General features: G+C 34.1%; 1 protein-coding gene across 2 annotated transcripts in view; it reads right to left on the bottom strand.

Annotated features, from left to right (window-relative positions):
• LOC136832808 (uncharacterized) overlaps positions 1-18,977 on the bottom strand; it is a 348,711-nt gene that overhangs the window by 38,561 nt on the left and 291,173 nt on the right. For both annotated transcript variants that reach the window (XM_067094392.1, XM_067094393.1), the window contains 2 exons: positions 17,592-17,716; positions 9,512-9,633 (listed from right to left, as the gene is read on the bottom strand). In XM_067094392.1, coding sequence (XP_066950493.1) covers positions 9,512-9,633; positions 17,592-17,716 — 247 coding nt within the window. The remainder of the gene's footprint in view (positions 1-9,511; positions 9,634-17,591; positions 17,717-18,977) is intronic.

The raw sequence follows: 18,977 nt of genomic DNA, 5'->3' as shown, positions 1-18,977 counted from the left end.
GGAGGAGGAGGAGGAGGAGGAGGGGAGGAGGAGGAGGAGGAGGAGGAGGAGGAGGAGGAGGAGGAGGAGGAACGCTCCCTAAAGTTTTCAAACATCTTTGATTCAGCATTGGAGCCCTATAATCAAGCCCTCACCACCACGAAGAAGCAGCGACAGCAGCTGCCTATTACAATGTTCATCACACGAACGAAGAAGGACCCTCCAAAGCCTCCCAAATCACCTGAAGTAGTGCCTCTCAAATCGCCTGAAGAAGTGCCTCCCCAATTGCCTGAAGTAGTGCTTCCCAAATCGCCTGAAGAAGTGCCCCCCAAAGCGCCTTCTGAAGGTTAAGAGGCGCCCTCAGATGAGCTGTAACTTCTTTGCTTTGCTGTGCAGTCATATCTTCGTCATTCATTGGACTGCACAGCTAATTCATCATCATCATCTTTAATCAACATTCATCATTGGTGAGTACCCATATGATTTACGTATGTAGTAATCTTAATATGTACGTGGTATTAAATTATTTAAAATGTGCATATATATTTTGTCTCTCTCTCTCTCTCTCTCTCTCTCTCTCTCTCTCTCTCTCTCTTTGTGAATTACTGTGAAGGCAAAATGGTAGCCCGAGGGAAGGACACTTTGCACTGCTAATGAGGCAGGCAAGAGCGCAGTTCAAACTTGCCCTTAAGCATTGCAGACTGAATGAAAAGCAACTAAGAGCTGATGCAATGTCTAGAAAATTACAATCTGGCGATTATCCCCGTCTTTGAAAGGACATTCATTCCCTGAATCCCATAACTAAAAAGCTATCACAGAGAGCAGGAGAAGCCGTCGGTGACGAGACAATCGCAAGAATGTGGGGCGATCACTTCAGCACTATCCTGAATTGCATAAACGATCAAGACTCCCGAAGAGATGTAAATAACCTCCTTACTGATAATATTCGGTTTCATTTTGCCGATCGTATTACGCCAGGTAACATCAGCGATGCCATAAACAACCTACCTAATAATAAATCGCCGGGCTGTGATGGTCTGCCTGCTGAAGCTTTCAAATTCTGCCATCGATAATTTACATTTTGCTAGCTGCTCTGTTCAATGCGTGCATAATTCACCAGTTTCTCCCAGACTCCCTACTCTCAGTTCACTTAATACCATTAATAAAAAATAAGTTAAAGGATGCAGCTGACCCTGGCAATTATCGCCCGATTGCAATTACTACAATTGCGTCAAAGATACTTGAGTCTGTTCTTCTAGTGAGACTTCTCCCCTTTCTACACACTACTGACAATCAGTTCGGCTTTAAAGCAAACCACTCAACCGACACCTGCAGCTACATCCTGAAAGAATTGCTAACAATTACCTATAATCAGCCTCTCCTGTTTTCCTGTGTTTTGTAGACGTGAGGAAAGCATTTGACTGAGTAAACTACCTGAAGCTCTTTCTGAAGCTGCACAAACGAGGCACACCTCCATATCTAATTGGCATATTATATTGTTGTTCTCCCACAGCAATTCTGTGTCAAATGGGGTAACGTACTGTCGTACACCTTCGGCTCCCTAAACGGGCTCCGGCAAGGGGGCATTCTCTCTCCATACCTGTTTAGTACGTACACAGATGCCCTGAATGCCAAACTGAACTCACTCCCAATCGGATGCACTATCAATGAAGCAACAATAAACAACCTCTTTTATGCCGACGATATGGTTCTGATTTCCCCATCAGTGCAAGGTCTCCAGAGACTCATTGACACCTGCCGCCATTATGCAGAGGAATTTGATATCCTATACAACGAAACCAAGACCCAGTGTATGTCGCTGCTCCCGAAATCGCTTAAGCATACTGCAGAACCGCAAATTTTTTTCGGAAATCATCGTCTGGAATTCGTGCATGAATTTCCGTATCTGGGCCATATTATCACGGACGACCTAAAAGATACGGCAGACATAGAACAGAGGCGTCGTAAACTATGGGCAACTGGCAACATGATTGCAAGGAGGTTTGCCTTCTGTCACCGAGACACGAAACTGCTGCTCTTCCACTCGTACTGCTACAGTATATATGGGTGTTCACTCTGGGCGAACTATACCCGAGAGACCATGAGACGTATCACTGTTGTTCACAATGACATTCTGAGACGACTCACAAACACCCCTCGCTATCACTCCGCCACGCAGATGTTCATAGAAAACCGCCTGGGTAATTTGAAAATCATTGTGAAGCGAACAATGTCCAGTCTGATCACCCGACTGAGAAACAGCAACAACTCACTCATACAAGGCATCCTGAGCAGTGAGGCAAGAAGAAGATCTAAATTGTGGGAAAGATGGGATAATGAGGCTTCCGTTCCTTAAACGACTTACACTCTAATTTTGCAATTGTGAAGTGTCATCTCCAGAAACTGTCATTATTATTATTATTATTATTATTATTACTATTTCTACGTTTCTTGTTATTATTGATATTCGTCCTTTTTTACTACTGCTGTGAATATCATTGTAGAGTTTTGCAATTTTCAATTCTCATATTTAGCTTTCTGGGCCTGACTTATGTAACCACCTAAGGTCCCTAGCTGGAAATTAATCGTTTGCAATCTGTATTAATTGTTATAATTTTTAATATTTTTTTTACTATTTTTCTCCATATAATTACGGTCATTACCATTATTATGAATTCTATTTTTTTTTTCACTTCAGCAACTGTGTGGGTACTGCCGATTATTATTTTTATCATGTTATCTTATGTATCTAGATTGTGTGTATTGTACTGTATTTGTATAATCCATGTACAGTATATGGCCCTGAGCTGCAATAAAGATGATGATGATTATTATTATTATAAATACCAGTGTTTCCCCTGGAAAAGAAAATGGGACGGCTTGAAACTGTATGAAAGAAAATGTGCGTGGCTGAATATGTAGGGGAAACTGGATTATTTTCACATAAAGCTGTAAGTACGTATATTTTTAACGATAAAATGTTTAAGATGACTTGGAAATATTAATAATATCATCTTCAAAGATTAATACAGTAATATGATAATAGTTTAATGTATATTTGAGGTAGGTTGGTATTTTTAGGCATACTTTGGTACTTGAACTTTCAAGATAAGCATTTTTAGAGGGGAGGGGGTTCTACGTATTCGTGGATTTTAACTATTCGCGGGGGGTCTGGAACGCATCCCCCACGAATACACGGGGTTTACTTTATGTATGTATGTATGTATATATGTATATATATATATATATATATATATATAATATATATTATCATGATAATATATATTACTCAATAAATGAAACACTGTTTTTAAAACTTTCAAATCCAAAATTTTTTTTTTTAAATTCAAAATTTATAATTAGAAATCACAATCTGAAAAAATTTACTACCGTAATCAACACAAAATTTAATTAATTCTTGAATTAAATTATTAAACAAACTAAATCACAAAACTTTATCAAGAAATTAAATTAATCAAGCAAAATTTAATCTATCAAGATTTACTCAAATTTAAAAATAAAACCTTAGTAAATGAAAATTAAATCAAGTATGCAATGTTAAATTATCAAGAAATATCTAAAATGCTAAGTAAATAAAATGTGAAAAATCAAGAGATTGCAAACACAAGAACACACAAAAATACACAAAAAATTTACCAAAACAATTTCACTAAGGCAAAAATTTCTCAATATACCTTATTATACCATGGTAATAAATAAAATTCACTTGACCTTACACAAGCTTGTGAAAACTTTCGCAAAATCAGCTGAAATGCAGCTGCTTGCGATTCACAAAACACTTTTTTGTTAGAGCCGTTACACACTTTTCCTACATTTGGATCTCAAAAGCTAAGATTAATACAAGTGACCAAACAAATATTTTACTTTAATAATTTCTCTCTTTTGGAGAGAGAGAGAGAGAGAGAGAGAGAGAGAGAGAGAGAGAGAGAGAGAGAGAGAGAGAGAGAGAGAGATCTGAAAGTAGCGTGAACAAAATTTTGGATTCCAGTTAGAAATGAAACAATCAGATGATGTCATTATTAAGGCATTTTGGGAACGAGATACGAGAGAAAGTTCTAGAAAAAGAATGATGACTTCACTTCCAGAGCAAAACGTTTTGAACTGCAGTCTTACAAAACATGATGTAATCTATCAAGGCACGTGCTTTTACCCTCAAAAAGGCGTATGTGACTCGAACAAAAAATCGTATGGGACACGACACGGTTAGAACAATACGTGTTCAAAGCAATGCAATCTTAAACATGATGCACTTGCCATGTGTTTCAGTGTAGCACTTGTTCATATTTCTGAAAAGGTACACTCCGTTACCAGAAAATCATATGGGATGCAATCAGAACAATAAATGTAACACTGCGAAATCATTCGTCTTCTTCTCATATGGGATAAAGCTTTTACAGAAACCTTAACACGATCAAATTAGACTGCAACTGGCTAATTATGACTGGCATGTTTTAAAAACAATAACAAAAACCCGAGCTGATTTCCAGAATGGAGCAGCTATTGTTATCTCTAACCTGCCAACGTGTTATCCTTCACGATGACACTCGAAGCAAAACAAGCCTTCGCTACCACACACATGTGTTGCTGATATAGGCCTACTGCGTTACTATTAAAAATTTATTATTATTAATTCTAAATTACGCTGTTAAGTTATCTAAATCATTAACTCTTTTGAGATCTGACACTACACTACATACGATATTTCAACAATTATTATTATTACACATAACACATGATAAATAGAAGACTAAACATATCAAAATCACAGAAAGACATACATTTACAAGGCAATATCATGAATGAATATATACAAATACATATATATATATATATATATATATATATATATATATATATATATATATATATATATATATATATATATATATATATATATATATATACAATATATAAATATACATATACACACACACACACACACACATATATATATATATATATATATATATATATATATATATATATATACATATATATACAGTGAACCTCCCGTATTTGCGGGGGATGCGTCCCACACACCCCCGCAAATAGCTAAAATCTGCAAATACTTAAAACCCCTCTAAAAACACTTAGAACTGCCCATTTTGATAGTTTAAACACAGACAAACCCTGTAAAAATGCATATACCTGAGTATTTTGATAGTTTTATCACAAAAAGTGCATTTATTCATGAAAATTATGTGAAAATACAGTAATTAGTGAATATTTCTCAGTGAAAAATACTGCGAATGGGCAAATTTTCTGTGAATAATGGCTAGATATGTTCCACAGAGAAACCCGTGAATGCATGAGTCCGCGAATCATGAGAACACGAATACAGGGTGTTTACTGTATATATATATATATATATATATATATATATATATATATATATATATATATATATATATATATATATATATATATATATATATATACAATATAAATGGATGTATGTATGTGTCTGTGTGTGTATGTTCCAGCATAACTCTGGAATGCATTGAACACTTTCAACCAAACTTGGTATACATATGATTTACTATCTGGAAAAGAATACTGTGGGGGTAAGACATCACTAGCACGAATGGGCACCAAAGGAGGTGGGGGTGGGAAGGGCTTTCCTGAAATGGGGCTGGTTCTGCCTGTAGACCTAGTAACTAAGTAAACTCTACAAATTTATCATGCCTCATTTCTGTATACATATGATTTATTATCTGTAAAAGAATACTGTGGGGGTAAGACATCACTGGCACCAAAAGGGGTGGGGGTGGGAAGGGGGTGACATGTAAACATAACCGTAAACTACAGATATTAGTGTCTATTCAACAGTTTTCGAGGTTGCTGAGATGAATGGTGACACCCCTGATTCCCTTCAAGTCCAGGCTAAGGCCTGATGGGAAGGGGAGGTGAGAAGGGGTGAAAAATAAAATGTCAAAAATGACAGATATTAGTGTCTAATCCATAATTTTTGAGGTCACTGAGATGAATAGTAACATTCCCAATGCCCTTAAGTCCAAGTTCAGCCCCAATAGGAATGGGGGTGAGAAAGGGTAAAATATAAAATGTCAAAAATGCTGGGCAATGTAATTGAAGCAACTATCTCAACAGGAGAGAGAGAGAGAGAGAGAGAGAGAGAGAGAGAGAGAAGAGAGAGAGAGAGAGAGAGTGATTTATCAATATATATATATATTATATATATATTATATATTATATATATGTATATATGAAATTTTTATCACACCATGATTTATATAGAATCATGAAGCTACAAATGTCGTTTGATATCCAATTCTCGCTACTTCAGGAATATCCCTGACGGGCAATTATCACCGAAGGGGAATTTTCAAGTGATAAATGGATTGGTACTGCTGGTTCTCGATCCCTCGACGCAGTTACCTTCCAACAACTCCAGCTGACGGTCTACCCACTGACTGATCCATTTATCACTTAAAAATTCCCCTTTGATGATAATTCCCCGTAGCGTGAATTGGATATTAAAACGACATCTGTAGCTTCATGATTACCCAACAACTATACATATATATATATATATATATATATATATATATATATATATATATATATATATATATATATATATATATATATATATATATGTATATATATATATATATATATATATATATATATATATATATATATATATATATATATATATATATATATATATATATATATATATATACACATATACACACTAGTTGACAACCCGGCGCTACCCGGAAAGCTCTGAATGACAACCGATAAATCTCCTCTCTCTCTCCCCTCACTTTTTCCCCTCTTTCTCCTTCCTAACACCCCCACTACTCTCTCTCACTGTCTATCTCTCTCTCTCTTCCCCTCTTTCTCCTTCCTTACACCCCCTCTACTCTCTCACTTCCTCTCCCTCTCACTCTTTCTTTCTCTCCCCCTCTCTCTCCTTCCAACCATCCCTGTATCTTTCCCTTTTTCTTCTCCCTAACACCCCTTCTACTCTCTCTCTCTCTCTCTCCCTCCTTTTTAGCTCACTCTCTCCCTCTCTTTCTCTCTCCAACCCTCCCTGTCTCTTTCCCTCTTTCTTCTCCCTAATGCCAGCTCTACTTTCTCTCTCTCTCTCTCTCTCTCTCTCTCACTTCCTCGCCTTCTCATTCTGCCTCTCCCCTTCCCAACCCCACCCCCTTTGGTGCCATTTGGTACTTATGATGTCTTATCCTCACAGTGTTGTTTTCAAAATAGTAAGTCATATGTATACCAAGTTTGGTTGAAACTGCTCAGTGAGTTTCAGTGTATGTGGAACATACACACACATACACACATACATACATACATCCATTTTTATATATAAGATATATATATATATATATATATATATATATATATATATATATATATATATATATATATATATATATAATTATCTATATATATATATATCTATATATATGTATATATTATACATATATTCTCATGATATTGTCTTTAAAATGCATATCTTTCCATTATTTTGATATATTCACTGTTCTAGTTATCATGTGTTCTGTGTAATAATGTATCATACGTAGTGCAATGTCAGATCTAACAAGAATTTATGATTTAGATAACTTAAGAATGTAGTTTAGAATTAATATCTTTCTTGATAATAGTGTAGTAGTGGGAGAGAGAGTAAAGTTAGACCAGATTTTGCAGCTGTCATCAAAATTGCTTTATTCTGAGTTGAGACGGGTGCTTGGTTTCCTGTTAGATTCACGCATTGACAAGCGAGAGATAACAGTCGAGTCCTGTAAGGTTTTTGTGTCACATGAGAAGAAGACGAATGATTTCACAATGTTTCATGTATTGTTCTGTTTTATAATCAAGGGGGTTATTGCACCAAAGCACATGGCAATTGCATCATGTTTAAGATTGCATTGTTCTGATCAGGTCTCATTTGACAGGAAGTGGCATCACATTTCTTTTCTAGAATATTCCACAAAAGTTTTGATCTTTAACTGGAGATAGGACTCTTTTCATTATAAGACCAGATACCATGCTTGTTACATTAATTGTAATAACTCTCTCTCTCTTTCTTCAAAAGAGAAAAGTTATCAATGTAAAATATTTGTGTGGTCATTGATATTAGTCTTAGCTTTTCAGATCTGATAACAGTAGTAAAACATGTACATATTTGTAACAGGGCCTAATACAAAAGTGTGTTTTGTGAATCTTGAGCAGCTGCATTTGAGGTGATTTTGTGAAAGTTTTCACAAGCTTGTGTAAGGCAAAGTGAATTTTACTTATTATTACCATGGTATAATAAGGTATATTAAGGGATTGTTGCTTTAGTGAAATTGTTTTTGGTAAATCTTTTGTGTATTTTTACATGTTCTTGTATTTGCAATCTCTTAATTTTTCACATTTTATATAGTGGTGATTTAACATTTATTTACTTATCATTTTAAGTATTTATTAATAATTTAACATTGTATACTTGATTTAATTTTCATTCACTCATCAAATCTTAAGTATTTTTGAATAGTTTAAATTTTGCTTTATTAATTCAGTTTCTTGATGAATTAACCTTTGCATTTTAACTCAAGAATTAATTAAATTTTGTGTTGTTTTCAAGCAACAGTAAGCTTTTTCAGATTGTGAATTCTAATTATAAATTTTGAATTTAAAAATAAATATTTGTATTTAAAATTTTCACAAGTGTTTCATTTACTGACCGCCAGTGATAGGATTAGTAGTGTGCTTAAGACATAGTGATAAACATGTTTTGTTCCTTTGGTTTTGCTGAAGTGAATTAAGACCAGGGAAACAGTTAAAGTTGTTTGATGGAGTGATGCCCTTTTACTTCAGTATATTTCTTGTTTAAATGTTGATGCCTCACACTTGTTTTGATAAACTTATGGTTGTGTCCTTGTTAACAACAATGATTATACTGAATCTCAAATGTTTTAGATGTCATGGTATGCAACCTCAATTTTAATTTAATGACGTAAAAACATTAAACATGTCTTGGAATCTCATTATTCTAAAAACAAGGAAGCAAGTATGAAAGCAACACAAAAGTCTTCTTGAAAGCTGAAATGTTTTGGTGACATGAGATAACAATCACCATCCCTTCTACTGTCAAACCATGTTTTTTCTTTTGTCTTTCTGACTTATATCTTCATTTCTTGTAGTAGGAAGGTCTACTGCTTCCTTTGTCATTAAGCTTTCTTCTTTCCTTTCCCTTTCTCTTGTTTTCTCCAGTTCTGAACTAGAAGGGCTAGGAAATGCATTAAGTTGTTTGTTCCATTACACTATGCACTTGAAGGAACATGAAACCCTAAAAATTAAAAAACTAAACTCTAAGGAATTCAAAGCAAACAAGGAATTTTTAACAACTCCTTATCCTACTGCAAGAAATACGGTCATGATAATAAGAGAAAGCAGTTACCAAGTAACTCAAAAGAAATAAATAAAATTTGTAAACCATCACGATTAAAACTTGAAAACAACACAGGATTTTCTATCCCTCTTGTCTTACCTGTAAGAGCACGCCAACATATGCATCATTGTCATTCCATGGCGCATCTGTTAATGTTGCGTCGATAGACAAGGTCAAGTAGTTATCCTCTGGCATGTCATTATTGGTCAGTTTTGTAAATCCTGATTTGCCACGGCATGAAAGTTGAATAAAAAGATGAGTAAAAATGTTCAATTATTCAGTCTTTCTATATTTTTATATTATCATTACTGGTTGATTTTAGGTTGATAAACTTTGTTACAACACATTCTACCACAGTTTCTTTTTATCATTTACTCAGATCAATGGGGATTCAAAATCATCTGAAGCATTTTTGCAAACAGTTCAAAATATTTCATTATTATTGTATTATTCATACTTGTCAAATGTGCATTAACAACTCCAAAGATAATTCAGTGAGTTAGTAAACTAGATATTCATAAACCTTCAAAACACTAATACAATTCTAGCTGGCAAGATGTTTATTTTGGATGTAAATTTCAAGTACTTTTTCACACACATTAAATTAATATATCACCAATCACACTTCTCTTTAGAGATAATTTAACTGTTCATATGACAGCAACTATAACAAAATCTTCACGGTAGACAAGATTTACAAAATCCACACATGAGCCAAGACGGCTCAGAAAGGAAGATGTGTAAACGACACTTTCCCTCCTACTATCTGGGAAAGAACAGCAGATGGTAACAGAATCGAATTCTTCGCTCATTGTTGAGGCAATAGGAAACAATGACTGTTCGGCCAATTTGGGGCTACTATGTAAGCTGTTTCGTTGAAAGTCAGTACTGTAGTTGTTCAAAACCTTCGAAATCTGGGACAATGGAGGAAAAAAGTATATTGTCCTCCATTTGTTCCAATCTTTTAAGAATGCATCTACTGTACTGCTATTGCCTGACTGTCCAGGTTTGGAGACACACACTGGAAGTTGATGGTTCTTGCATGTGGCAAGCAGGTCCACTTCCAGATGTGGAAGCTTGTTGGCAGTTAATTGAAAGGAGTGACTGTCTAACATCCACTCAGTCGAACTGTTGTATTCCTTGACAGAGAGTCTGCTATTACATTGAGAGACCCTGTGATGTGAATATCGGACAAGTACCACTTCCTTGTTAGTACCATCCAAAGGATAGATAGCATTACTGCATTGAGAGGGGCTGAGCGTGAGCCCAACCTTTTGAGGCAAGACATTGCAGTCATATTGTCTAGGACAAACAAAATAGAGGGATAGAAAGAAAGCCATCAGCTCCAGGAAGTTGATAAGACACCGAGTCAGGACGACCTGTTTTGCCAGAGACCCCTTCCAGGTCCTCGGCTGGAGTATCTTCCCAACTCTTTGATTCCTTTGAATATTAGTGGGATGAGACAACTGGCTGTGAAGAGTAACCCAGCAAAGTCCCAGCCACAGAAAACGTCTGCTGGGTGTAAGGTGGGATTTGTTCCATTTGATTAAAAAACCCTTTGACTGAGTCTGTCGACAACCACTCAGGTTTTGTAAGTACTCTTCTCTGGTGGGCCGCCAGATTAGCCAATTGTCTAGGTAGGCCACCAGTTGAATTCCTTCTTTTCTGTGTTCCCGGACAACTATTGCTGCTAATTTTGTAAAAAAAAATCTTGAGGCAATGTTTAACCGAAAGGCATGACTTTGAATCTGTATTTTCCCTCCCTATCTGAAACCCTAGGAAGAGGCAGAAGGGAATGGCGATAAGGACGTGCCAGTACTGTATGCATCATTCAGATCTATAGAAATGGTCCAAAGCCCTTACGGAATGATTAAATGTACTTGGACAACAGTAGTCATCTTGAAACTGTGGCAAACAATGTTTGTTAAAACTTGACAGGTTGAGGATCACCCTTTATTCAGAAGAATCCTTCTTGGAGACAGTGAGACGTGTTTGGTGGCAAATAAACACGTTTCTCTACGGCTCCCTTTAAGAGAACCTTCTGCACATAATCCTCCAAGGAGGTGTCTGGTTTTTTTAAAAACCCTAAAGGGGGTGGGGGGACAGACCAATATCACCCTACCCCATTGAAGATAATAGTGTGTCCCCATTATTATTATTATTACTGTATTATGAAAGTAGTTTAACCAGACCACTGAGCTGACTTTCAGCTCTCATAGGGCTGGCCCGAAGGATTAGAATAAATAACTAGGTCTAGGCCTAAGGCCAAGCTCTGGAACCGAATAGTTCATTCGGTGTCATTATGAATGAGTGAAAATTAAACTAAAAACTGCACAAAGGCAGATGCTACCACACTGGAACATATGCACACAATAAATACATTTACTCACGCATCCATACATACATAATAAAAATAAAATCGGAATAAGTTGAGTAATATTTTAATATTTTGTTTTTAAAATTCATTAAATGACCCAAGGATTTTCGTATTTTCATCATTTATTTATACTGTATTTATATTTTATCATCTAAATTATATCTCTTCATGAACATCAAAATTGGGGACGACTGAAAATGCAGAAGATTCTGACGAAATTCCCTTCATTGATTTATTTCCAAAAGTTGACAGTTGTTGTTGGTCATACTTTGGACACTCACACAACACATGTCTGACTGTTATCACCTTGCACTCTGAGCACTCAGGAGCAGGGCTACGTGGGTTGCTCTTTAAGTGTTCGTGTGTCAGACAAGTATGACCTATTCGGAAACGAGTCACAATTACTTGCGCATGTCTATGTCTTTGATATGATGAACTCCATTTTCTAACACAGGATTTTACCCGTTTCAATTTATTATTTTCGGGTTGTGCATTCCATATATTTTGCCATTTATTTACAATGATTGTTCTTATATATCTTATATAGTAATTAGTAGGGATGTTTACATTCGCTCTTGTCATGTCTTCTTTAGCTGCTTTATCAGCCTCTTCATTTCCTTTAATCCCTTCATGGGCCGGGATCCAACATAATTCAATATTTTTCCATTATTCCACAACTTATGGAGTGGAAACTTAATATGTTGCACAATACTATTTTTGGATTGTAACTCTGAATGGCTCCTATAGCGCTTCTGGAGTCGCTATAAATCACAAAATTATTAAATGGGGCTTCTTTAATTATTTTTATGTCTGATGATTTAAAGACTCCTGAACACATTCTAAGGCCTCCCTTATGCACTGGGTCTAAGTTTTCGGCGTTGTGTCTGATGCCGAGCCATATATTTCGCTTCATAATCAATGATAGACAGCACTGTTGCTTTATACAGAACAATAATGATATGTCTGTCGGTTCCCCAAGTAGTATCAAAAACTAATCCCAAAAATTTTACTGTTTGGCTAACTGGTATACTATGGTTTCTGATTTTTAAATCTATTTCTTCACCCTTTTTCCATTTTTATAAAACATGATTGCTTGAGTTTTATCTATGGAAAATCTAAAGCCTACAGATGAGGGCCATTCATCTACTTTTATTATGCTTTTAATAATGATTCGTTCAACATGTATTCGAGATGCTGAATAATATATGGTAAAATCATCCATATACAAGTTAGCCTACTTTCAATTCCAACAGGTAGATTTTTACTGATATCATTTATTGATAAAGTAAACAGTGTGCCACTAAGGACGCTTCCTTGTGGAACACCATTTTCAAGTGGAAATGTACTCGACAATACATGATCAATTCTCACTTGAAAAGTGCGATTTGTCAAAAAGTTTTGGATAAACCTAGGTAAATGTCCACGGATGCTGTTTTTATGTCACGTTTATAATATTGCATATCTCCATGTAGTATCATACGCCTTTTCAATGTCAAACAAGACGGCTATGGTAATCTGTTTTCGTTCAAATCCCCTGCGATGTGGTCCTCTAAGTTAGATAGAGAATCCAATGTAGATCTGTTACACTGTGACCCATATTGAGTGGGAGTCAAAATTTTATTTCCTCCAGTGTGCCACGTTAGTTGAGCATTTACCATTTTCTCTAGTAATTTGCATACGCAACTTGTCAAGGAAATTGGTCTGTAATTGTTTACATTACTGGAATCCCTTCTAGGTTTGGGGTTAGGAATAATTATAGCTTTACGCCATTCATCAGGAAATAAATTTCGAAGCCATAAGTGATTATAAAATTGTAATAAGTATGACTTTGCCAAAGATGCTAAGTGGCAGATCATTTCAAAACAAATACTATCACCTCCAGGGGCAGATTTATTGCTGTTCGAGAGAGCAAATTTTCTATTATAATATATATATATATATATATATATATATATATATATATATATATATATATATATATATATATATATATATATACAGTATATATATATATATATATACTACTGTTTCAAAATTTATTGTTATTAATTCTATACTATTTTTCTTTGTGCGGAAGTGTTCATCTTAATTTTTATCACTACTTACTTTGGCTAAGTTTTCTCCTACTACATTACTTATTTCTTTTGGATCAAGTATTCTTTTCCCATCTTTTGATATGGCATGTCTAGGTGGTTTAACAAGAGTACCATTTATTTTCCTGATTTTTTCCCATATTCTTTGTATGGGAGTATTATTAGAGAGATCTGATACATATTTCCTTCTTGAAATGATTCTTCCTTGAATTACTTCTTTTTTTTTTAATTTTGCATATATTTTGTTATAGACGTTTTAATGTATCAATTTCTAATAAAGATATAGTAATTTTATGTACATTTTCTTTTAATATCAGTAATGTTTTATTTATTTTACTGAACTTTCTATTCAAATGATCTAATCGTCTTCCAATTTGGTGTTTTACTTTTATAAATTCTGTTAGTTTTTCAGACCACCATGGGACTTTGTGTTTTGTTGGATGAGATTTCGATTTTGGTATTGTTTTACCAGCAGCATCTTTAATGAAATCAACAAGCAATCTATTTGTTTCATTATGATCTTGTATATATTCAAATGTTGGGATATTCCTAGTGTGGAATTCATATAGTTCCCAATCTGCTTTATAAACGTTATACTGAAAGACATGCTTGTGGGATTATTTTGTAACAATGAAATTAATACTGGGAAATGATTACTGGTATGCAAGTATTCAACTGCATTCCAATCTAATCTGTCTGCTATGCTCGTTATACATAGAGTTACGTCTACTGAGGAAAACATTCCATGTGTTTTTGAAAAATACGTGCTGATTTCGTTATTATTTATAAAGCACATGTCGTCTGAATCTATGAATTCTTCTATTTTACTTCCTGCTCTATTTAAGTTTGTACGATTACAGTCCCATACTGGGTTGTGAGCATTAAAATCACCTACTATTAATATAGGTTCTTTGGGACTGTTAAATAATTCTTTAAGTTTATCAGTGTCGTAATTTTTATTAGGTTGGTTGTATAAATTATAAATTATATATAATTATCGTTTTTTATTCGTATTCTTATACTCGATATTTGCAAGTCAGTGAAGTTTATAGGTAATTTGTCATAACATACTTTGTTGTGTAAATATATAGCAGTACCTAAATTTCCTTCCTCCTCTCTAGATGTAGATGCTAAGGTATATTTACCTACTGTTGATATTGTTTTGCTGACAAGTTGTAAACATAATATCATTGGTTCATATTCTTTTAGAAATTTTTGTATTTTTCCTAGGTGCAATCTGGTCTGTAGACCATTTATGTTCCATTGTATAATATAGCTATTGAAAATATTTTGTCCTGGCGGTCAAGTTTTACTTTCTTTTTTTTGTATTACCAATTTGGATTTTTTACTCACGACATTTACTTGTTTTTCTTTATAATGTACTAAGTGTGCATGCACAAGCAACCTTTTTCATGGGTGCTCAAATCAGTGGTTTCTTTTTTCCTATATATTTTATTAAATTCTTTTACAATGTTTGTTAAACCATCTTTTGTTATGTTATGTATAGTCATTAGGACCTTGAACATTGTTTTCTCAGCTTCAGCTTCAGCTACAACTTGCATACTGAATAAGGGTATAATGTAAAAATATACCAGTCCTACCCTACTTAATGTCATTTGTAATATACCTGTGTAATTGTTTACTACCGTACGATGGTTGAAATATAAGCAAAACAGCTGTTGCTATCCAATTCAGTTATAAGCAAAACAACATTTTCTCGTTCAGTTGTTTATGGCTGTATGCATTTACACAAGAGTATAATGTTACTAACAATACTTTAATCATTCTCTTTTACTTTAACTAGAAGATGGGATAAAGAGATGGAGGAAAAGAAGTCGGTCTATTGTAATTTGGTCTCTCTCGCTGCCTAATTGTATGCTGCTGCCTGCGCCCACGTGAAATTAAAAAATATTTTATAAATATCGCATTGGTATTAACTGTTTACCCCATCTCAAAATCGAATTATTGCAAGGCGAATTATCGTAACTTGAGCACTACCTGGGTACCTGAGTATTTTAATAGTTTTATCACAAAATGTGCATTTAGTCATGAAAATTATGTGAAAATACAGTCATTAGTGAATACTTCTCAGTGAAAAATACTGCAAATGGGCAAATTTTCCACAAATAATGTGTATGTTCCATAGAGAAATCCGCGAATAGGTGAGTCAGCGAATCGTGATAACACGAATACGGGGGTTTACTGTGTGTGTGTGTGTATATATATATATATATATATATATATATATATATATATATATATATATATATATATATATATATATATATATATATATATATATATATATACATATACATATATATATATATATATATATATATATATATATATATATATATATATATATATATATATATATATATATATATATATATATATATATATATATATATATATATATATATATATATATATATATATATATATATATATATATATATATATATATATATATATATATATATATATATATATATATATGCAAGAGTGCCACAAGCATTTTGAAATGGTTTAGTCCTTGGGAAAGAATGCATGATGATAGGTTGGCATATTTCATAAGGGTTACAGAGAAGGAACAAAGAAGACCTAGAAATGGTTCAATTAAGAACATGAGAGAGGCACAGAAAGGAATAACATTAATATTCAGGAAACATGAGAAGGCAAGATAGCAGTCAATGAGGAAGTGTTGGTAATGCTGATGAGCATTTTTTGCAAGTAGATGAAGCAACTAATTTTTTTAATACACAGGGGGTTTATCACTGATAAGCAGACACAATTTGAATCTGTCAGTGATTGCAGTATTGTTTTTTCTCAAGAGACATCCCTTTTAGAGGAAATAGCTTAATGTTGAAAAAAAAAATGTGTAGTATAGAATTTCAAGTTACATCACTCCACTGTGGTTTTTCTATTCTTGTTATGAAATGCTGAAGTTTCTATTTAAACAGCTGATATCAAACACATACAAACATGAGTTAGGTAAACAGGAGTTGGTCACAAGGAATCATTTTCTACACTAGTGAGTTTTCTGCATTGATATCTCCAGCAGTTTACTGCTACACTAACCAGTACAAAAATGCATGGCAAGTGAGCTTGATATCCAACCAAAGGAGGGAGAACTGTTCATTGGGCAGAAAGATTGACTTCCTGAGTCTGCAAAGATCTGGGGATAAGTTCAAAATATGGCAAAAAAGCTATTTCTAGAAAGGCAACAAAACCATATGTAAACAATGAACGATGATGCTCCTCCTATATATTCTTTATTTCTATGGAAAGGTACGGTTGCTAACCCAACTGAGGAATCCATACTACATTTAGTCAGTACGATCTTCGCTTTCCTTTAATACATGCTGAATGCTGTCAAAAGTTTCAACTGAGTGAATGGTCTGTCTGATACATGAATATGGAGAAAACAGACCTTTTGATCCTCGTAGCAACATTAATTACGTTTTAATACTGATTCTGATTTAGCCATCAGCTAAATGAGTTATTAAATTCTGGACTTCTACATATTACTGGGAACACTTTCTTTAACTATTTCAGTTTTCCCTTATACTTGGTAAATCATTTTTTTGCCTATGACGGGAAGAAAAACTTCAAAATTCCTGATGTCAAAATCCTATGCACCAAGAAATTACTATCATATCTAAAAGACACAGTAACACATTGTCAGCTACACATCTCTGCTCACCTGTATTTGCCAACACTCCGAAGTCAACTTCCACAGTGTCAAGCTCAACAGGATCTCCAAGAGAAGAGTTGTAAGAAACTGTAGTCAAGACTTCTCTTATCAAGGGCCCTGCACAAAGCATATTCCTGCATCGAAAGTAAAGGAAATTCAATTAATACACAAGTATTGTCACAAACACAAAGGCAGAACAAGATCAAAACACAACAACACAACAAAGTTATGACTGATAATTTAAGATGAGTTTGAAAACATCAAGGCACAAAGACACTAAACCACGAGTTATAGACAAGACATGGTTAAGAAAGAGTGGACATGCATCACACTAAAGCAAAGAAAAATGAAGCAAAGTATATACTGTAGATGGCTATAAGGATTGGACTGAGGATGGGTTTACACATATAAAGAATAAACATTACAGTACATGGACCTAATCATTAGAGCAATTGGCTAGTAGAATACAACAGGAAATCAATATATTTCCACTGCTGTGAAATCAACAGAAATGTAAAGCACAGTACTATAATGCTTTGGCAATACTGCATTGTATACTTCAATGTTGTAGAATGCTTAAATAAAGAAAAATGTTTCAGCATGGACACTTATTTAAGTGAAAAAAATTTCCTTCTTATGACGTAACAAGACTGATTGCAGAGACTATGGAGCATAGCCTTGACTAACTGGTAATGAGTCTTGATTAACTGGTAATGTACAATGGGTATTGTCTATAACTCTTGGTTTAGTGTTTTTGTGCCTTGTGTTTTTTACCTGAAATAAGTCTTGGAAATTTACTGCACCTCCTAGAGGCTAAAGGTTCCATTTTTTCAAAGGCATATTCTAACCCCCGGAAGAAGAGTATCTGCCAGATAAGTCATATAAAAATTCAGTATATGACCACCTTTATTGAATAATATAAATTATACTTAGTTAACATAGTAAATAAACAAAAGTATCATCTTAGGTTACTTTTACAGATGGTAACAATGAGCAAAATATTTAAGGTTTTGAATATTTGTTTTTCTTATTTGTAATATTTGTACTGAGTGGATTTTAAACCTTTTCTATCTTTATTTTGTTCTATCTGGGATGTCATGTTCATGCAACGATTCTACAAAGTGTAATTGTGCAATACAATATTACAGTATTCTGAATTACTAATAATTCCTATTATGGTGGTTAGTTTTTACTTTATAAGAGATTAATAAATTGCTGCTTAACCTACATTCAGTACTATAAAAATCTTGAAATATTGCAACAGCTGTAGCCCAACAATTTTCATGCACTTGGGCAGTCTACTGTATAACATGTGCATTGGATTACATGGTAATCTATTCACAGTTTTCAGTTCGTGGTATAGCAGAAAAGCATATTAACTATTAAAATAAATGA

The sequence above is a fragment of the Macrobrachium rosenbergii genome, chromosome 50 (genome assembly GCF_040412425.1).
Source record: "Macrobrachium rosenbergii isolate ZJJX-2024 chromosome 50, ASM4041242v1, whole genome shotgun sequence".
Taxonomy (NCBI): Eukaryota; Metazoa; Arthropoda; class Malacostraca; order Decapoda; family Palaemonidae; genus Macrobrachium; species Macrobrachium rosenbergii.
The sequence above is the reverse complement of the archived record's forward strand: the minus strand, read 5'-3'. Positions and strand labels throughout refer to the sequence as shown.